This window comes from Pogona vitticeps, chromosome 3 (genome assembly GCF_051106095.1).
Source record: "Pogona vitticeps strain Pit_001003342236 chromosome 3, PviZW2.1, whole genome shotgun sequence".
NCBI lineage: Eukaryota > Metazoa > Chordata > Lepidosauria > Squamata > Agamidae > Pogona > Pogona vitticeps.
Window position 1 is genome coordinate 266,090,754 of NC_135785.1, and position 21,984 is coordinate 266,112,737.

General features: G+C 54.4%; 1 protein-coding gene across 3 annotated transcripts in view; it reads right to left on the minus strand.

Annotated features, from left to right (window-relative positions):
• The window catches only part of DCHS1 (dachsous cadherin-related 1), a 45,908-nt gene that overhangs the window by 22,301 nt on the left and 1,623 nt on the right, over window positions 1-21,984 (minus strand). For all 3 annotated transcript variants that reach the window (XM_072993289.2, XM_078389806.1, XM_072993288.2), the window contains exons 2-8: window positions 18,733-20,562; window positions 5,619-5,807; window positions 4,969-5,200; window positions 4,453-4,689; window positions 3,159-4,163; window positions 2,805-2,992; window positions 2,338-2,434 (exon numbers count right to left, since the gene is read on the minus strand). In XM_072993289.2, coding sequence (XP_072849390.2) covers window positions 2,338-2,434; window positions 2,805-2,992; window positions 3,159-4,163; window positions 4,453-4,689; window positions 4,969-5,200; window positions 5,619-5,807; window positions 18,733-20,493 — 3,709 coding nt within the window. In that variant the 5' untranslated portion in view covers window positions 20,494-20,562. The remainder of the gene's footprint in view (window positions 1-2,337; window positions 2,435-2,804; window positions 2,993-3,158; window positions 4,164-4,452; window positions 4,690-4,968; window positions 5,201-5,618; window positions 5,808-18,732; window positions 20,563-21,984) is intronic.

The window sequence follows — 21,984 nt, forward strand, 5'->3', positions numbered from 1 at the left end:
TAGCCTTCATGATTAACTTGTAAACACCCCAGAGAGCTATGGGGGGTGCGGTATATAAGCAACACGCTTTGCTTTGCTTTGCTTTAAATATATTCCAGATGGAAAGTTGAACAAAGAAGTTGACCAGGAAAGTAGGAGAAATTACAAAATTGACAAAATTTGAGATCACTGAGCAAAGACAAATTCAAGAGAAAGGAATTAAAAGTAAGGGTACAGTTAGTGTGATTTATAAGATTTTAATAAATGTTGGATCTGAGAAAGCTATGATGAAAAACCAGTGGCAAGAGGATTCAGAGGAAGAGATCAAAAGTAAGGATTGGAATAAATATGATCAAAAAGAATAACGAAGAATATGTCTATAAGGGTGAAAGAAAATTGCCACAAGGTCACATGGAGATGGTATTTTACTCCAAAAAGTCTGAAACCTAACGCTTTGTGCATGACAGGAGATGAAGCTGAAGACTTTCCGTATGCGTTGCCTCCAACACATTTTTGGTATCACCTGGCAGGACAAAGTTCCAAACAGAGTAGTCCTAGAAGAAGGGGGAATTTTTAGCATGTATCCATTACTGAAACAGTGACATCTACGTTGGCTTGGACATGTTGTGAGACTGGCTGATGGTCAGATTCCAAAATATCTCCTGTATGGAAAATGAGTGCAGGGAAGTTGCCCCAGAGGGAGACCACAGCTGCGATCCAGGGAGATCTGCAAGCGAGATCTGAAGGCCTTAGGAATGGATTTTCTCAACAGATGGGAAACCTTGACCTCTGAGCGTTCAGCCTGGAGGCAGGTGTTGCATCATGGCCTCTCCCAATTCGAAGAGACACTTGTCCAGCAGGCCGAGGCAGAAAGGCAGTCCCGAAACCAGCAAAATCAGGGAGCTGGACAGAGGACAATGTTTGTCTTCAGCGTGGAAGGGACTGTCACTCTCGAATCGGCCTTCTCAGCCACACTAGCCGCTGTTCCCAGGCCTCCATACAGAGCACATTACCATAGTCTTTCGAGACTGAAGGATGCCTAAAAATAAATGTCTGAATACATTTGGACATGCAAAAAGGAAAAAGGGACCTCTATGTTTATGTAGTGGATATGTGAAATAAGAAAGAAATGCTACTGGTATTTAAAGGAATTAGAGAAATTATTGGAAATAATATTTGAATATTACCAAGTATTCCCCCGTTAAACATAATTAATAACAACCATATTTAAAAAGAAGAGTTAATTGTTATAATGGTCGCAGCAGCAAGACTAATATTTGCAAAGAACTGGAAAAATGATAAGCAAATTAATCTTGAAGATTGTTACAAAGAAATGTGGAGCTAACGTGAAATGAAAGTAAGAAGGGGAATGAGAAAATATAATGATTTTAAAGTGGTATGCAATTTATATCTGAAATATGTCTTTGTGAAAGAGAAAGGTCATAAGCCAGCAGAAGAATCCATGTATTTTTGGAGTGGAATGGGGTGAAAAGGGATTAAAAAGATATTTTGGTTACTTAGTCCCGAGCATGAAGGTGGCACAGGAGCGGAATTATAGTTATTATAGTTATAACAATATAACTATAATAACTATATTATATTATATAGTTATTGTATGTATACACATTTTATGTTAGTGTTGTCATTATTAACTTTCTTTAATTAAATTTTATTTTTAAAGAGAGAAAGCTGGTAAGATTGGTTATGGATGTGAGTCCAAGCAGCATGTGTCAGATTGTTTTTGACACCCCACCACCTCACTTGGCTATCTCTGGCTTCCTGGCTTCCTTCCTTTCCTTTTTCCTTTTTCCTTTTTCCTTTTTCCTTTTTCCTTTTTCCTTTTCCCTTTTTCCTTTTTCCTTCCTTCCTTCCTTCCTTCCTTCCTTCCTTCCTTCCTTCCTTCCTTCCTTCCTTCCTTCCTTCCTTCCTTCCTTCCTTCCTTCCTTCCTTCCTTCCTTCCTTCCTTCCTTCCTTCCCACCCTCAAAGATCATCTGCATGCTTTTGTGGCCTCCAGAGAATCCTGAATCTCTCTTAGCAATGGCCCTGGAGCTGCAGAAGTAGAGCCACTTCATTACATCCAACGTAGTTGCAGCCTCTGGACCATGGACCGTTTTTTTCATTGGTCTCTTTGTACGTTTCTAAGGTACACAAAAAGGAACTTGGCTGTCCTTTCTCTTGCCACAGACCCACATGGTGGCGGTGGCGGCGGCGGCTTCTCTGGAGATGATTAGGGCTGTGCCAGAGTTGAAGAGGGGAAGAAGCGACCCCCTGACCTTGCCTTGGCCGTGCCCACAAGGAACCCCCCTGGCACCTGGGGCCTCGCTGGGGTGACCCACAGCCCCCAGGGATTCTCTTACCTGACAGGGAGTAAAAGACCGTCCCGTTCTCGCCCTCATCAGGGTCCTTGGCCTGCAAGGAAGCCACGAGCAGCCCGGGCGGCTTCTCCTCAAGAACCTGACGCACAGAGACAGCCAGAAGATGGGGTGGGTGGGTGGGAGAGCCGGCGAAAGGAAACGGGTGCATCTCCCCCTCCACCCCCCCCCCACAGATCGGCTTCCCCAAGCCGACCAGAGCATCTCTCTCTTTCTCTCTCTCTCTCTCATAGACACAAGGTCCAACTCTGGGCACTCAGAGGCACGGAGGGACAGAGCCACATGGCCAGACCCAGAGGGTGAGGAGAGAGGGCTGCGGACCCCCCGGCTCCCTGCCTACCCTTCCCCTGCTCCTCAGAGACCCGCTTAGAGTGGGAAGCAGGGAACATCCTCCAGGGACGCCTTCACCAGCTCTGCTAAAGTTCTGGGCCCCCAGCCTCGTCCTCCCATACCTGCAAAAGCAGCTCGCGGCCCTCGGCCACATGCAGGAAGGTGGGGGCGTTGTCATTCTCATCCAGCACAGTGACAAACACCGTGCCAGTCGTGCTGCGTGGTGGGGTCCCCCCGTCCTGCACGAGGACGTGCAACTGGTAGCTGGCGTGCTGCTCCCTGTCCAGGCTCTTCCGAATGCTCAGCTCTCCTGCAAGACATCCACCCCAGTCAGGTCAGAGAGACAATGACGGTGCCCCATCCGTGGCCCCTCCCCATCGCCCGCCCGTGGCAAGCCACCCCAACGCATCCCCCTCTTTCCCAGCCCAAACGACAGAGGATGAAAGGGCCTCTCCCCTCCCTGCGGCCCCTCTCACCAGTCTGCGTATGGATCAGGAAACCGCTCTCCAGCGGCACCAGGCGGTAGGTCAGGCGGCTGTTCTGCCCGGCGTCCCGGTCGCTAGCGGCCACTCGGCCGACGCTGCTGCCTGCCGGCCTGTTCTCCACCACCGTGAAGAAGTAGCGCTCTTCGCTGAGCCGGGGGCTGTTGTCGTTCTCATCGGTGATGGTGACCCGGACGGTGCTGCTGCCCGTCTGGCGCCCTTCGCCCTCGCCGGCCACCGCTAGGACGGTCAGCACGTAGAGCTCCTGCACCTCCCGGTCGAGGGTGCTGCGCACGTTCAGCCACCCGGTGTCCGGGGCTATGCTGAAGCTGGCTGCGTCCCCCTCGGCGCGCAAGTGGTAGGTGAGCTGAGCGCTAGCCTCTCGGGCCAGCGCCCGCACCTGCAAGAAGTGAGTGCCCACTGGCACCCCCTCGCGAACTTCCACGCGATACGTGAGCGTGTCAAAGACGGGGCCGTGCTCATCCTCTGCCTGCACGTGCACCAGGAGGGTGAAGGTGGCCGTGAGCCGGGGGGCCCCGCCATCTTGTGCCAGGATGGTCAGTTTGTAGGGTGTCCGGTGGGCCGGCTGCAAGGTCCCCACCAGCCGCACCTTTCCCGACAAGCGCTCCACGGCAAAGGCGGCCAGCCCACCCGTGACCAGTTCATAGTGGACCTGCCCGTTGATGCCACTGTCTCGATCTTCTGCCTGCACCGTGTACACCACTGTGCCTGGAGCGGCTCCTGCAGGCAGCAGCACTGAGTCGGAGGCCATGGGGAAAGCAGGAGCGTTGTCGTTCACGTCAGAGATGGTGATCTGCACTCGGGCGCTGCTATAGGCAGGGGGGGAGCCACTGCGGGCCTGGACCTCCAGGACGAGGGCCGGCTGTGTCTCGTGGTCCAAGGCTAGGCTGGTGTGCAGCTCCCCTGAGCTTGGGTCGATGGCAAAGTATCCCTGGGGGTCCCCCGATGAAATTGAGTAGAACACGGCGTCCGTCTGGCCTGGGTGGAAAAAGAGGGACAGGGAGAATGGGAGGCCACCCATCGCTGAGAAGCGTCTGCCCAGTCCTCCCCGACAGCCACCAACTTGAGATGATGGCATCAAAGGAGAAAGAGCCCCCTCGCAGAGGGTTGAGGTCAAAAGGTTTGGGGCCAGAGGATCGAAAGCCCCGTCTACTTTGCCCACCCTCGTAGGTGGCCACAAGAAGCCGCTAGCATTGGGTCTCCTGGGGAGGAAGATGCCCGGTGTGTGGGACATTGAGCAAGGAGAAAGAGGGGCCCAACATCGTACCTGGTGGATTGTGGGCATACACAGCCCCAACGCTGCTGCCTGGCCGGGTGTCCTCTGTGATGGCGAAGTAGTACTGGGTGCGCTCAAAGCGCGGTGGGGACACTGTGCCTGCCACCACACTGATGTTGACCTGCGCGTTGGGCTGGGCCACCAGGCCCCCTCCGTCCCGAGCAGCGACCTCCAACTGCACCAGCGTGTTGGCCTTGCCTGCCAGCGTCCTCAGCAAGGAGAGGGCACCTGCACAAGGAGAACAGGGAGCCGGTCGGGGGCCCTGTGCCTGTGCCTCCGAGAAGCCCCTGTCCTGGGCGGAGGATGCTCCAGACACAGAGCATGGTCCACCCTGCTGGGAGGCCAGAGGTCTGCAGGCCACAGCAGGTGGGGGGGGAGAAGGAGTGAAGGCCTGTGACTCCTGCCGGGGCCATCCTGCCCCACCGTCGTCCTTCAAACCGCCCCCCAACCAACCAACCGGCCCCGTCACCGCCGGAGCCGCTGTGCTCTCCCTCCACCGCTCCTCACCTGTGTCGGAGTCAATGGCAAAAAGGGGCGGGGTGTTGCCGGCTGCAATGGAATACGTCACCCGCCCGTGCAGCCCCTCGTCCTTGTCGTGGGCCACGACCCGCAAGACGGCAGAGCCCGGCTGGCTCTGGGTGCTAATGCTGGTGGCGTAGTCCAGTGGGTAGAAGGCAGGGGCATTGTCGTTGACATCTTCCAAGGCCACCTTAACGTAGGCCATGGAGCTCAGCCCGCCCTGGGGAGAGAGGCAGGGCGGGAGAGGGTGGAGCGCAGCACGAGGCCGGCCAGCTCAACGCAGCCCCTCTGGGGCTGAGGCTGCTCCGTGTGCCCCTTCTGCCTTTGGGCCTAGCTGCCACCACCACCACCATCGCAGAAGAGAGAAAGCCACAAGCCCCTGGGGGCAGCTCTTTGAAAACGTGGCTGCAAGCAGTGAGCGACCCTGAGGGATGCCCTCGTCTCGAGACCAGCTCCTGGCACTGGAGGTGCTCCACTGGCATCCTTTCGGGCACAGAGGTTTCCCACAGAATCCCCCCTTCAGCTCCCCACAGCCCCCACCTCCGACTGGAGACTCTCCCCAGAGGCTCTCTGGTGGGCCAAGTCCAGCAAAAACCAGCCACCGCCCTAGAGCCTCCCTCTTGCAGCCGCCTACTCACCCCATCGATGGCCGTGACAGTAAAGTCATAGGTGGAGACGCCCTCGTCACGATCCAGGTCCCTCGTTGTGCAGAGCCGGCCGCTCTCCTCCTCGAGGCTGAAGGCCGAAGGGCTGGTGGTGCTGAGCCCGGTGCCCAGGGAGTAGGAGAGGGACCCCAGAGAGCCACTGTCTGCATCTGTAGCTGTGACCTGAGGAGCGTAACCAAGTGGCGACAGCTGTGATGCCCGTGGCCAGAGAGAAACTCTGCCCTCCTGGCTTGCTTGGAGGCCACCAGCCTGGCACTGAGCCACCCGGTGCTTCTGGGAAGGGCACCCATGTTTTCCATGACCGGTTGGGAACACCGAAGGCGTGAGCACCAGAAGAGAGAGGGGCCCTTTTGTGCTTCCATTTTTGAGGAATGGAAGCCTGTTCGAGGCTGAAGAAGCTCTGAGGCTCTGCATAGACAGCGGAAGGGCCTGGGAGGGCGGGCGGTTCTCTCAGGCCCCTTTCCTACGGGAAGCCATGGCCCGGAGACCAAGAGGAAGGGGCGGGAGCAGCCGGGGGGGCATCAACAACATCTCAGAAAACTTTGGGGTCCAGGACAAGCGCCCCTGAAGAAAGCGTCCTGGCACCTGACGGAGAAAGGCCAGAGGAAACATGTTTTTCCCCCCTAGGAGTCTTGCAAAACTGACCAGGAGGATGTTAACTCCTGTGGTGATGGAAGAGTGCGTTCCAGAGGACAGATGGACACCGTTTATTGGCAGGACAGATTTGATTTAAATTTTAAAAAAGGAATTGGTTGATTATTTAAAACAAAACAAAAAAATTAATTTACATTGTGATTTAAATCAGTTTGATTTTTAAAAATCAGTGATTTTTTTTCCACCTTGTTCGTTGGGGACACCTGGGCCTCTGGTGCAGTGAAAGTGATGGCGCTTTATATCCCCGGTCACTGCACCGTGCGCCGACTCGGCCACGGGAGTTTTCTGACTGGAAGATAGAGTCTCAGCTGAGAACAAGTCTGCCGTAGTGACTCGATGGCCAGGCGAGGACTCTGGCGGTCTCATGGAAACGCACCAGGTGGTGGTTCTGGTCAAACCCTCAGTACTCCCTAAATATCACAGCCCTTAAAAGCCCTGTTGGGACTGCCATCAGTCCCATGCAAGTTAACAGTCTATTATAACCAACAAGGGCATTAATCAATTGCTCACTGAAATTGTTTTCATGAAGACAATTCACAGGAGGGAGAGTACCGGGGGTGGGCTTTGTCGCTGTGCATGTGTTGCCCTCAGCCATCACACCAAGGCTCTCTTCAGATTCTCTGGGGGAGCTGGAAGCTTTCTTTTGAGAAACTGGATGACAGCTGAAGGCTAAACGACATCTAACAAGGAGAACTACGATTCTTCTTCTGACGTTTTCCAATGAAACGCGGCCAGCAGCAAAAGACGACCTGATTGGGGCAGGCACCGGGGCAAGCAATAGAGTCCTCCCCCCCCGCCACCTCCACTCATGCTGGCAGCCCCCCCACACACACACACACACACCGCTGTCCACCTCACATGAATGTCAGTACAAAAAGGCCAAGCAGCCTCCCCGAGGAGGTTTTGGGGCTGCGTCTGGAGAGCCATTTGCCATGGATGCTCCAGCCACGGATAGAGAGCACTGGAAGCAAGGGCTGGGCCTCGAGGGCTGCGGAAGGGGCGGGGGGGGGTAGCCAGGGGAGGGATGTGCATGTACAGCTCCTACCAAAGCAGTGAGCAAAGGGGAGAGGGGAGGGGAGGGGGCTTCCAGGCACCTCCTGGCACTGCGGTCCCTGCCACCTCGGGAGCTCCGACATATAACGGAGGGGGCCTCGCTGCTGCTGCTGCTGCTGCTGCTGCAGCCAGCCGTCTGTCCGTCCCTAGGCGAGCAGGGCTCAGATTTCAGAGCTCAAAACTGCTGATGGCAGGCATATCCCTAACCCCGCAAGGCAGCATCCTGGAACCACAAGAGCCACACAAACCCTGGCACACACACTGAAACACAAGACGCAGGCGCACAGAGGGAGACTAAAAGGACAGTTCTCCATGCATTGCTGCCCTGACGCTCCAGCTCCATCCGCTGAAATCCCAGCCTCTGCCCTCCTCATCCACCTTTCCAGGCCTTCGTCTCGCCATACGTTGCACGTACTTGTGTGAGAGGAGTAAAACCAAGTGGTTAGGGCAGAGGGAGACTGCGGGAGGCGAGTCCAGACCTCTTCAGGTGGGGAGCCTCCGCTTGGCGGGATGGCTCTTGGGAGCCGCTGGCAAGAAGCTCCTGAGCGGGCCAGACCGCCACAGAGCCAAGGGCCGCGTGGCAGGGTCGTGGCCTCCCGAATCTGGTCGTCCCCCCCGCCATCACTGGCCATCAGCACAGGTGGCTTCTGGCTGACGTCCCTGGCAACCTGGAGAGGGCCTTGCCCTCGAGGAGCTTGCCCTCTCTCACAGGCAGAGAACTAAGACGATGTGCTCCTTCTGACCTCTCGGTCCAAGGAATTTAGAAGGCTGCATCTCCCTCTAATGAGCGCGTCTGGGAACCAGGTTCATCAGGGGAGGCCTTCCTCTCGGTCCCACTGCCTTCACAGATGCACTTGGTGGCTGCTCCCAGGGACTGTGGAACTCCCTCCCACAGGAGGCCAGGCTGGCCCCATCAAGGCTGTCCTTCTGCAGGCAGGTGAGAAGCTTTCTGTTCAGGCAAGCTTTCCACGAGTGACTGGGATTTTAAATGAATGGTTGTGCCTTCCTGCTTTGCGTGTGGTTTTAGTGCTGCTTTTGTGTTTTCCCTTTCTTAAGAGTGGAATTTGTTGGATCCTCTTTAGTATTTGAGTACTCATTGTGTTTAGCTTTCAGCGTTGTTGTTTAGTGATGTAAGCTGCCTTGTGGAAAGGCGGGGTAAAAATATTTTAAATAACGAAATAAAATGTTTGGTTGCAGATGGGAAAGAGGATGCATCTTTTTTTCCCCCCACAGACCCCTACAGGCCGCTTTCCAGCAGAGCTGCTTCCCACACGGATGGACGGATGGACGGACGGACGGACGGAGGGCCAGCTGCCCAACCCGCTTGCCCTCCAGCTCAGTCCAGGCCGACTCACAGGCTGCCCGAATGGCAGGCTGCCCGGGAGGCAGCCTTCCTCCCCAGAGGCGCGCAAAGCCGCAGCACCACATCTGGCTTTGCTTCGGGCCCAGGGACGAGGGAGTGCTGGCGCCAGTGTGGCCAGCCGCCCCACGCACCCTTCCCACCCAGCCGACTTCCCCAGCAGCCCTGGCACAGCAGTGGCTGAGGAGGAGGAGCAGCAGCTAAAACCAGCCGCGGAGGCACAGCAGCCAGCAGCGGGGCTATTTCAGGAAACAGCAAGGATGGCTTCCAGCAGCTGGCTGGCCTCAGGGGTCAGCCGGGGAGCGGAACAGCAGCAGGCCGGCCGGCAGGCCTGCACGGGCCAGGTCACAAGAGCCAGGGCCCCTGGGAGCCGAGAGTCGCAGCCCCCTGGGCAGCCTCACAGACCGTGGGAGCAACACGCCTATCCCTCGGACTGCTCCTTCAACTTCAAGGGGGGGAGGAGGTTTGTGCATCTGTGTTTCCCTACCCCTGTCAGTCAGTCTTTCGAAGGCTCCGTCTCTCTCCCCCCCCTCCCACCTCCTCCCACCCTCTGAGCCAAGTGAAAGCTTGGTGGGGGAGCCGGAAGCACCAGCAGGACCCTTTCTGCAGTGGCCCCCAGTGAGCGCCTCGCCCGCCTCCCTAGGAAGAGAGGGCTGGTGGCCAGGCATCTCCATCTCCACCCACATAAGAAGGCCTGGTCTGTTTGTTGCCAACAGCATCCATCCTGTGTCCAGGAGGGTATCCTCTCACGGGGGGGGGGCTCTTTCCAAGACTGGGAACACTTCGCCTTGACGCCAGAATGGGCCCACAGTTTGGGGCTAACTATCAGCATCCAGAAGGATGGTCAGAGAGGACCTGCCAGGCCAGGCCACAAAGAGTGGCTCGGAAGATGACTGCTCCATCCACAGAAGCCAAGACTTGACCACTGAAATGACAACAGAATCCTCCTTCCCCTGAAATTCAGGTCCGACTTGCCCACTGGGCTTTCCAGCTTGAATTGAAAAACATTTCTCACTCCATATAAGGCAAAATCCTTTCTTGTAACACCTTGGGCATCACTTTGCTTGTATGAGAAACATGATAGAGGCATTGTACAAAACTCTGGCAAGTCCCCACCTGGAGTACTGTGTACAGTTCAGGTCGCCAGACCTTAAAAAACACATTTTAGTTAGGCATCCTTCAGTCTCGAAAGACTATGGTGACGTGCTCTGTATGAAGGACTTGGAACAGCGTCTAGTGTTGCTCAAGAGGCCAATTCGAGAGTGACAATCTCTTCCACACTGAAGACAAATCCAATCTGTCCCCTGTCCAGCTCCCTGGTTTTGCTGCTTTTGTGACTTCCTCTTTGCCTCGGCCTGCTGGACAAGGGTCTCTTCAAATTGGGAGAGGCCGTGATGCACTGCCTGCCTCCAGGCTGAACGGTCAGATGTCAGGGTTTCCCATCTGTTGATGTCTATTCCTAAGGCCTTCAGATCCGGCTTGCAGATATCCTTGTATCGCAGTTGTGGTCTCCCTCTGGGGCGATTTCTCTGCACTAATTCTCCATACAGGAGATCCTTTGGAATCCGACCATCAGCCATTCTCACGACATGCCCAAGCCAACGTAGACGTCGCTGTTTCAGTAATGTATACATGCTGAATATTCCAACTCGTTCTAGGACTACTCTGTTTGGAACTTTGTCCTGCCAGGTGATGCCAAAAATCCGTCGGAGGCAACGCATATGGAAGGTGTTCAGCTTCCTCTCCTGCCGTGCACAAAGGATCCAGGACTCACTGCAGTACAGGACTGTGCTCAGGACACAGGATCTATAGACCTGGATTTTGGTATATGCTGGCAGCTTCTTATTGAGCCATACTCTCTTTGTGTGTCTAGAGAACATGGTAGCTGCTTTGCCAATGCGTTTATCCAGATCGACATCCAGAGAGAGGGTGTCAGAGATGGTTGAGCCAAGGTACACAAAGTCATGAACAACCTCCAATTCTTGTGTGGAGATGGTAATAGAGGGAGGTGAGTCCATGCCCTGGCCTATGACTTGTGTTTTCATCAGGCTGATTGTTAGTCCAAAGTCTTGGCAGGCCTTGCTGAAACGATTCATGAGTTGTTGGAAGTCTTCAGCAGAGTGGGCAACAATGGCTGCATCATCTCCGAAGAGGAAGTCCCGCATGCATTTCAGTTGGACTTTGGTCTTTGCTCTCAATCTAGAGAGATTAAAGAGCTTTCTGTCTGATCTAGTCTGGAGATAGACACCTTCAGCTGCAGTTCCAAAGGCATGCCTCAGCATGACAGCAAAAAAGATCCCAAAAGGGTTGGTGTGAGGACACAGCCCTGTTTCACTCCGCTTCGGGTGTCAAAGGGATCTGATGTTGAGCCGTCAAAAACTACAGTGCCTTTCATTCCCTCATGGAAGGATCTGATGATGTTAAGGAGACGATGTGGGCATCCAATCTTGGGAAGTATTTTAAAAAGGCCATCCCTGCAAACCAAGTCAAATGCTTTTGTAAGGTCTATGAAGGCCACCAAGAGTGGCTGTTGTTTCTGCATTTCTCCTGCAACTGTCGGAGGGAGAATACCATGTCAGTGGTGGATCTATTAGCTCGAAATCCACACTGTGATTCTGGATAGACTCTGTCTGCAAGCACCTGGAGCTTCTTCAGCACCACACGGGCAAGCAGCTTCCCTACAACGCTAAGAAGAGAGATGCCATGGTAGTTATTGCAGTCGCCCCTGTCTCCTTTGTTCTTGTACAATGTGATGATGTTTGCATCCTTCATGTCCTGAGGTACTCCACCTTCCCTCCAGCAAAGACAAAAGATTTCATACAGTTCAGTGGTGATGATCTCCTTACCGCATTTCAGCACTTCAACAGGGATGTTGTCCCTTCCAGTGCCTTGCCGGAGGCGAGGGAATCCAAGGCCGCTTTTATTTCTGCTAAGGTTGGTTCGCTGTCCAGCTCTTCAAAGACAGGCAGGCACTCAATGTTATTTACTACATTCTCTCTGGAATATAGCTCGGAGTAGTGCTGTACCCAGCGTTCCATCTGCTGTGCTCTGTCCTGGATGATCACACCTGTAGCAGACTTCAAGGGAGCAGATTTCTTCTGTAATGGACCTAAGGCCTGCTTGATACCATCATACATTCCTTTAATGTTACCTGTGTCCACTGCTATCTGTATCTGAGAGCAGAGCTGAAGCCAATAATCATTGGAGCATCTCCTGGCAGCCTGTTGGACTTGGCTACGAGCGGCTCTAGGAGCTTGCAGGTTGTACTCGCTAGGACAGGTTTTATATGCTGTTAGAGCTCTTCTCTTATCCTCGATAGTTGGCATTAACTCCTCCGAATGGGCTTCGAACCAGTCAGCCATCTTTTTGGTCTTCTTGCCAAAGGTGGACAAGGCGGTGTTATACACAGCGGTCTTGAAGTGTTCCCATCGTTCAGGTGCATTTTACATTAGCCGGACCTGGAAGGGTTTCCTCAAGTGCTTGGGCAAATTCCTTCACTTTTCTTTGATCGCGAGTCTTGCTGATGTCAATACGTGGTCTTCCTTCCTTTTTCGTGTGATATACTCTCTTTGTTCGCAGTTTTACTCTACTACACACCAGGGAATGATCAGTATCGCAATCAGCACTCTGGTAGCTGCGTGTGATCGTAACACTAGGAAGGCTAGAACGTTTAGTGAGGATCAAATCAAGCTGATGCTTGGATCTTGGATGTCTCCAGGAAACTCTGTGTTGCAGCTTCGTATTAAAGATTGTGTTGCTGACACAAAGACCATAATAACAGCAAAACTCCAGTAAGCGTTGGCCATTTTCGTTCATCTTTCCAACGCCAAAACGGCCTAGACAAGTGGGCCAAGAATTGTGATCAGCACCAACTCTAGCATTAAAGTCTCCAAGAATGAACAGTGCCTCTCTTTCAGGGACTTTTTTGATAGTAGCTGCCAGATTGTCATAGTGATGACGATCTGGAAAAAACACATTGTGGAACTGGAAAAGGTGCAGAAGAGAGCGACTCAAATGATGACTGGGCTGAGGCACCTCCCTGACGAGGAAAGGCTACAGCGTTGGGGGCTCTTGAGTCTAGAGAAAAGATGCCTGGGGGAGGGGACATGACTGAGACGTATAAACTTATGCAGGGGGTGGATCAAGGGAAGCTCTTTCCCCCTCTTGCACAATACCAGAACCAGGGGACATCCACTCCAATGGAATGTTGGACAAGTGAGAACAGATCGAAGAAAATATTTCTTGACTCAGCGGCTTGTTAGTTTGTGGAACTCCTTGCCACAGGATGTGGTGATGGCTTCTGGCCAGGATGCCTTTAAAAAGGGATTGGAAAGATTTCTGGAGGAAAAGTCCTATCACAGGTGACAAGCCATGAAAGGGATGTATACTCTCCAGGCTTCAAAGGAAGGTACCTCCAAATGCCAGATGCAGGGAAGGGCTATCAGGAGACAGGTATCTAGCTGTCTAGTGTGCTCTGAGAGCATCTGGTAGGGCGACTGGGAGATACAGGAAGCTAGACTAGATGAGCCCTTGGCCTGATCCAGCAGGGTTCTTCTTATGTTCTTAAAGCAATGGTCTTGTAGTTATTGCACTCCATGGCATTTCCTTTCTTAGGGATTAGAATGTGTATTGAGTATTTCCAGTCTTTGGGCCATTGCTTTGTTTTCCCTATTTGTTGACATATTCTTAGGATTTTTGACAGATTCATTCTTTGTGACTTTAAACAGTTCTATCAGTATTCCATCTACACCTGGGGATTTATTTATTCCCACTGCTTTCAGAGCAGCTTTCACTTCACTTTCTAGAACTGCAGCTTCTTCATCATAGGCTTCCCTCTTCAAGAGTTTGTCATCCTTTTGTCCTTTATGTATAGGTCTTCAGTATACATGACAGTCGCTGGCAATGTCTGGCCTCCTGCAGCTGCTGTGCTCCATTATTTGTGCCTTTCTGTTTCACAAGTTAATAATAGGGAGGCAAAAGCACAGAGAGCACAGAATAGCTTTTGCTGCCCAGGCTTGCCCTCTGGAGGGTTGTGTGGATTGGGGGTCAAAGGAAAGAAAGAGAGAGAGAGAGAGAGAGAGAGAGAGAGAGATCTTGCCTTGCCACCGTCACCAAGACTCAGTGGTGAATTGGGGTCCAATTAGAGCTTTCCCACGCTTGGGTCCAACAAGTGGATTTGGTGAACTAGACACACACCGTCCACTGACAGTCCAATCAAGGGTTAGTGCAGGCTCAGGAACACTCTCAGTTTAAGCCCATGTTATCAGCCAAAGGCTTCTTTCTTGCCTTCCACAAGCTTTCCCTTGCACGAGGAGAGTCCCTGTCACACAAGCAATCCTACAACCCACTGTGTTACCAACCTCACTACCAATGCAAGAGTGACCCTGTCTGTAAAAGGGAGCCCACTGGGGCATAGGGAACCATGGCAGGATTGCCCTTTGGTGGTTACTGAGTAAATGCATCGGGATACTTGCCAGAGCCCCCAGCACCTGACAGAACAGAAGAATGCAAGGGCACACGTGGGAGGGATTGGGCAGAAGGGAACAAAACTAACCAAGAGATTTGCGTACCTTGGGGTTTAATTTTTCCCTGGGGGAAAATTCAAAAGAGGGCTAGGAGGTTTGGCTCACAAGCAGTGCCACAAACAGTATGCGTGGCAGGCTTTTTGTAATTACTCTGGATTGTTATTTGGAGCATTTTTCTTAGCTTCTAATAATTGTATGATCGAAACTGATCGACCTAATTCAGTCACAGGAGTGGGTCTGGCTGCTTAACCCAGTGCCTACATTGACAGCTCTCCAAGGAAAACTACTTCGTGCTCTTAAAAGAACGCAAGAGCAACCTAAGGCTGAGTGCTGCACAAAGACCTTCTGAGAGGCCTGCTGGGTCAAACAGGCTTCAGAGATGCAAGAAGCCAGAATAGCCGGTGCAATCCTGAAGAAGCACTTCTTGTCAGGAACCCAAACCTCCCTCAATTTAGTTCTTTGTCCCTTTGGCCAGAACCGAACTTACAGTTCATTCATTGTGTGAGACCAAATGCAACAAGATACTTTTAAAAAGCTTAGAATCAGCAATTTCCTATTTTTTAGATAATTTGGGTTGAAATTTGTCTGCCAAGTTGCCATTTGAAGTACCCTGGACTTGCCAGGAAAAAAAAAGCACGGTTAAGGTCTTCAAACAGCACACATTGGGCACAATCCAGCCCAAGGAGCCCAGCTGAAACCACACAGTCAAGACTGAACATGCTCTTAAGATGGCATGCTCACGTTCCGTGATGTTCCTCCCCCAAGTGCAATGTAGGCAGTTTGCGGTACGGATTGCAAGAAGCAGCACATGTCCACACACACACACCCCTACCTTCCTTCCTCCTTCCCCACCATTCCCTGGGTGACCTCAGAGGCTGTTTTGCAGCTCTGTTTGATTTTGGTCTTTCAAGCTTCCTTCCAAGTCCTTTGGAGCAAGGGCATAGACTATGGCTTCAAAAGCTAAGCTCCTATAGCCGCACTCCTCACTGAGCTTTCTGTATTTTAATTACATTAAGTTAATTAGATTGTGTAAGTGGTTTGAAAGATGGTTCCAAAGGGGCAGCCTCAGTAAAGATCCCTGTGGCATCTAGAAGATGCAAACATTTTGAATAGCATGAGCTTCGCTGGGTTAAAGTTGACTTCATGGAGTGTGTCAGCAGAGTAGGGGAGTGGCAGTACATGAAGCGCATGCCACAAAATGTTTGTTGGGCTTTAAGACATCCTTGGAGTTTCTGTTTCTGAATAAGATGGAGCGTCTTTCCCTAGGCTAAAAGGTGCTGCCTCGATTCAAACAAAGGCATCCAAAAGAAGCAGGCCAGTGTCACGTGCAGATGCATCCCTTCCAAGCTGGAGAAAGCCACTGGGCCTCCATCCATGCAGTGGTTCTGGGCCTTGGTCGACAGCCACTGTGCTCACATGAGGGGAGCGCTGTGGTTTGCCCTAAGCCTCTCACGTCACGCACAGCACAGGCATCAGCAGCAGCAGCAGCAGCAGCAGCAGGAGTCTCTCAAGGAGACAAGGAGCTGCAGTCAGCCAACAGGAAAAGCTGTTCCAAAGAACTGCAGTTCCGTTAAGGGCAACTCCAGGGCCGATCCCTGCCAGCTTTCTGGATGCAGAGGAAACAAAGCAAGAGACAAATAATTACGTCACACACATTCCACGTTCTGGAAAACAAATAGCTGGTGGTGGGTGGGGGGAGAGAGAAGAAACCAAAGAAGGATGACCATGAAGGGAAAGTGCCCTTCATGCCCTGCATAGAACACTTTGGAATCAACGCGGAACGTGCACCGAGGCTCCCTTTTTGGGTACCTGCAAAGGAACCACTCACACTGCCCAGAATAGTTTTAATGCTCAAAATATTTCAAGCGGTGTGACACCTCCACATACTGTGAGCAACCCAAAGGTTAGAAGGAAACACAATGAACAAGACTCATCCTGCCGTCCCCTTTCCTTCCACGTGCCCTGCATGACATGCCACATCTTATTTTAGCCACTTCCGGAAGAAAGGGTCAGAGCTGGCTAACATGGTCTGCTGAACGCTAAGAACGGAGCTGCCCAGAGGCCTCCCGCCTTTGAACATGCTTCAAAAGACGCACCGTGCTCTTTCAGACACCACAGCACGAGAGGAGGAAACAAGCAACTGCTCCTCATGGCAACCTGGGCCCAGCACCAGAAGGCGGCGTCCCCTGGAACCTAAACAGTCATGGGGTTCTTTACACCAACCTATCTTTGTGGCAACCGGATGGAGTGAGAAAGTTATCCGGCTGACTTTCTCAGCAAAGTTCCTGCTCAGGCCACGCCAGACATGCCGAGATGTGTGGTAGCATTTTATTGATCCAAGCCACGGATGGGCACAAGCTGCCCTCCCAACAGAGGGGCCCTCGTCGCTTTCAAGGTCTGCTTACCAAGGCCCTCTGCATGCAAAACTCAGGGCAGCTCGAGGCTGGCCCAAACGTTTCTGCGGTCTGGCTCTGCAGACAGGCAGATCTGGGAAACCGGAAAACGGAGGGCATGAGTGGCTGGTTAGTGTCTTCTCTGGGACCTAATCTCTGGGCAAAGGAAACTTCCTCATCACTGGGTGAGCAAAGAGCTCCGGGAAATTCTCCCAGAGAGAAACAGGGAGGCCCTCTCTGTTCTTTTTGTCCAATCCTGTACTTGTGGCAGACCAGAAAAGCTGAGGAGGGGGCATGTGACTACTGAGGGGGCAAAACCACCTTGCTCAGAGCTGTGGACGGCATCACACACCCTTGACCGTGGCAAGGATGGGGGTGCAAAAAGAGTCAAACAAGAACGGCTACCGTTCTATTAAAAATGCTATAAATTCTACTATAAATGCTGCCCCCTTGCAGGGGTGGACGTGGCACTGAGGATATGCTCTAAGCAGACCTCTCGGGGCACTGCCGTTCAGTTCAGATCTGCTACAGTGTCATCCCTGTAGACACAACAAGAAGGGACTGGCAACTGCTCCTGGCCACTTGGGGAGGGTCTGGTCCCTGGCGTTGCGTACTTGGCCAGCCTCGCTCCAAGGCCAAGCCATATTGGCCCGATACCAGGCACACAGACAACTGACCACCGCCCAGGGCACTCTCTCTCCCATGTCCTGTCGCCCACCTCCTCTTTGGCATTCTGTTGTCAAGCAATGCAGAATCATAGAGAAGGAAGCAGGAAGGGGCCTCTAAAGCCGTCCACTCCAACTCCCTGCTCAACGACGCAGGAATCCTAATCCAAGCAGATCTGAGAGGGGGTGGTCTACATTTCTCTTGAATGCCAGTACTGGAGCACGCCCTCCCTTATTGCCAAACTGCTCTAACAGTGAGGAAAAATGTCCTGATATTCCACTGAAATCTGGCTTCCTTTAACTTGAGCCCATGGTTGCGTGTCTTGCACTCTGGGATGATCAAGAGTAGGACAGCCTTTCAAATATTTGAAAAGTGCTCTCCTATCACCCCTCACTCTTCTTTTCTCAAGGCTAAACATGTCCATTTTTTTTTTCAGCCTTTCCTCACAGGGCTTGGTTTCCAACCCCCTGATCCTCCTTGTTGTTCTCCTCTGAACTTTTTCCAATATGTCAGCATCCTTCTTGAAGTGTGGTGCCCAGAAATGGACACAGGACTCAAGGTGAGGCCTAACCGGTGTCAAATACAGGACAACTAGCACCTCACGGGATATGGAGACTCTTATTTCTGTAAATACAGTCTAAAACAGCATTGACCTCTTTTTTGTAGCCACATCACACAGTTGCCTCCTATTCAGCTTGTGATGTAGGGCAAGTCCAACCTGTACACAATACGGACACAAAGCTTCTTCTGTCTGCTATTCACACATGAGAACAGTAAACTGCCATGTTCTCCCTCTCAGCTGCAAGGAGATGACAAGGAGCTTCCTAGCATTTCCACAGAGTTCTTGTGCTGGTGAGAATGTTTTTTGTGAAAAGAGTGGTTTTCTTCTGTAAACTAAGCTTTTGCACAAAACTGCCATTGCATCCCTACAAAGTGTGCAATTCACACAACTGTGCAGGTGGCCAAAAATCTGGACGATGGCTAGTTCATTTAACAGACTGAAGCACTGAATGGGTTGCTTGCTTCATACTGAGATTGGAACGAGAGTCTGTGAAGAAGTTCCAGTCTATCGCAAGAAGTTTGAACGAGGACATCAAATTCTTATCACATCTGATTAGCTAATTAGAGCGTCTAGTTCCAGAAGGTCCCCCACCTTTCGACATGCCATTTCCCTCTCACACCTCTCCCTACAGCCCTGCCCCCACAACAGGTACCACCTTTTTATGCCTGACATTTTGGGTGGCCCCTTATTATCACCTTTGATGGAAGTGGCTGTGGGTCACAGCCTGCTCACCATGGGACTCACTGTTTGTGCTGCAACAGACAGAAACAATCACAGCCCCCTTTGGAAGATGTAACGATGGTGCCCTCAGGGGCTCCCCCTTCCCCCAAAACAGAACAAGTTGCTCAGAGGCCTCCCCCAGAACCGCACTCACCTGGAGGAAGCAGGTGCCAGGAGGTACGTCTTCTTTCACGGAGATGTTGTAGAAGTTTCTTTCAAAGATAGGCTCATTGTCGTTGACATCCTGCAGCGCCACCCGAAGAACAGCGGTGGAGGAAAGGGGCGGCCTGCCCCTATCTGTGGCCAATACAGTCACCTGGGGCTGGGGGTCGATCTCGTAGTCCAGGGAAGAGGCCGTGGTGACAATGCCCGTGACGGGGTCGATGGCAAACCAGTGAGAATGAGTGTGGTGGGTGTGCAGGATGCTGTACCGGACCTCGCCGTTGGCACCCTGGTCTTTGTCACGGGCGGTCACCTGCAGCACGAAGCTTCCCGGATAGACCACCTCCGGGACGCTTTGTTCGTACTCTTGCACGTCAAACAGGGGCGGGTTGTCGTTGATATCCGTCACCTGGAGCACAAAAGCGGACTCAGCGCGAAGTGGAGGCGTTCCTGCATCCGTAGCCGTCACACGCAGCTCATAGGAGTCCCGTTCTTCTCGGTCCAGCATTTGATCCACGCAGATCAGGTAAATGATGTTGTCCTTGGTGGTGAGGGCAAATTTCCCTTCCCCCCCTTCCAAAGAGACGTTGACGTTGGCGTACTCGCCATAATCAGGGTCCGAGACAGAGATGCGGGCCACAAACTGTCCCGGCTGGGCCCCCTCTGAGATGCGAGGAGAGCCGTCCTCGCTGAGGAATATGATGGTCATGGTGGGCTGGTTGTCATTGTAGTCTCGCACCTGGATGGTGACAAAGGCGGTGGAGACCTCCGGGTGCACGGCCCTGTCCCGGGCTTGCACCACCAACTCATGCACTTTCCGCAGCTCGTAGTCCAGCCCCTTGTTCAGCTTGATCACTCCTGTGAGGGCGTCGATGGTGAAGTACTGCTCGGGATCGCTTTGCCGGCGGTTGATTTCATACACCACAGCGCCGTTGTCCCCTTCGTCAGCATCTGAGGCGAACACCTGCATGATGCTGCTCCCAGGCTGGAGGTTCTCCGGGATCAGCGTGTGGTAGCGGCTCTGGTTGAAGGCCGGGGCGTTGTCATTGATGTCCTGGACCGCCACCTCCAGAGTCATTTGGGAGCTCCTAGGTGGGGACCCACCATCGTAGGCCTCCAGGGACAGAGTGTAGGTGGAGAGGATCTCCCGGTCTAAGATGCTGCTCACCACTAACTCTGGGTGCAGGACTCCATCTGGCCCACGGCGTGTCTCTAGGCGGAAAGCCTGGCCCACATTCCCCCCCTTGAGAGCGTAGCCCTGGGTGCTGAGCAGGCCGCTGTCCGCGTCCAAGGCAGGCTCAAGCGGGAACCGGCTGCCCAGCGGGGTGTGCTCAGGGATCTGGAGGGAGCCCCGCCGCTTAGGGAAGCTGGGCACGTGGTCGTTGATGTCGGTGACCTGCACGTGGACCTCCACCGTGGCACCTTCTGGGGTGACCGCAATGAAGCTGTAGTGCTCACGGCTCTCGTGGTCCAGTACGCGGGCCGTCTTGATGATGCCCGTGTTCTCATCGATCTCCAAGTCGGTGGCCACCCCGCTCCCTTCCTGAGCGGAGATGAAGTACATGTAGGTGGTCACGCCTGGGGGGAGGCCGGCACTGATGTCCCCAATGATGGTGCCGGCCGGCTGCTCCTCGTCAATCTGCAAGTCTAGCGTGCCCAGCACTGCCGAGCTCTGCCCGAGCGCCAAGCGGCCCAGGAGCAGAAACAGCAGCCCTGCCAGGCCTGGCGGCAAAGCCATGGGGGGCGGCTCCATGAAGCGGCTTCCTCTTGGCAGGGGGAGAGGGAGGGAAGCCTCTCTCTCTGCTCAGCTCAAGCCTTAATCCTGTCAGGAATGCAAATGAGAAAGCTGGTCAGGAATGAAGCAATCTCCAGGGTGGGTGCGGGGGGGGGGGGAAGCCTACCAGACCAGGGTCCCCATCCTCCTCCAGCGCCACTATCTTATCTGTTGCTGAGGCCCCACCCTGAGGACTTGAAGACTCACCCAAGTAACGGGACCCTAGGGAGCTGGAAGTCAGCGAGGGGGCCTGAGAGGGAGGGACCTTTCACACCCCCTCTTGGCGTCTCCAAAAGAGCCGCGAAACCCGCTTCCGAGGGAAACCTGAAAGCCTCCAGGGATGGGAAATCTGGAACTCCGAGCCTGGGGGTGGGGGGAGGGTGCCATTCCTGCGTGGGGCAGGACACGCCGGCCAGATCCCCTGGGCTTCGGCATCTGGGGCGTCCCCGTCCCGACAGAGACCCTCTGGCCCTCCCGTCGGCAGGAGGGAAGCAACGCCCTCGCTCCCGCTGGCCCGGCAGGCAGGCGGGCGCCCCCCCCTCCGCCCGAGCCCAGGGGGCACCAGCCCGCCCCCCCCCCGTCCCCGCCGCCGCCCTTCTCCTGGTCGGGGCGAAAGCCAGCGGGGAGGGTCGTCGTCCAGCAGCCCAAGCGCGTTCCTCCCCGGCCGGCGCTGTCCCACCGCCCGCGGAGCCAGCGGGCGGGCGGGCAGCTGGCCAGGCAAGGACGGGGCGGCTTCGGGCTGCCCACCCCCGCACCCGCTTTGTCTCCGCGGCGGCGGCGGCGGCGGCGGGCGGCGGCGGCGGCAGCAACCGCCTCCCCCCCCCCCCCCGGCTGGCGGGCTCCGCTCCCCTTCCTCGCTGGCTGGCTCGCTGCTCGCCTTGCCTTTGTCTCCGGCTCCTTGGCTCGGGCCCCAGCGCTCGCTCCCCCTGCCGTAGCGCCTTCACACTGCAGGGCGGGAGGGGAGGGGAGGGGAGGGGCGCCTCGGCGCACGCCTGGATCACCCCCCTCCCCGCGCGCAGCGGAACACGGCCCCCCCCTCTTCTGCGCTCGCGGAGGGGGGGGGGAAAGGAAGGTGTTCCCCCGCTCCCGTGCAAAGCCCGGCTTGGCGCTCCGTCCGGCGAGGGCCGAAGAGCCCTGGAAAGCGCGCTCCTTCTCTGCCTGCCCGCCCAGGGCCCCGCCGACGCCCGAGGCCCCGCGCCCGACTGTCGGGGGAGGAAAAGGCCGCCCCCGCCCCCGGGCAGAGCGCCCCGGCTCCGGGACCCAGGAGGACGAAGGGAAAGGCGCTTTTTCACGCACCGAGAGCGCGGGCGACGAAGGGCCCCGGGTGGGCGGCGGTGTCCGCACAGACGGGACGGGCTCTTCGGCCGGGAAACACCCCCCCCTTCGCCCTCCTCGCGCGCGCGCGCACACACACACACACACACACACACACACAGACACATCCCCTCGACGCCCCGGCCTCCGGGGGTT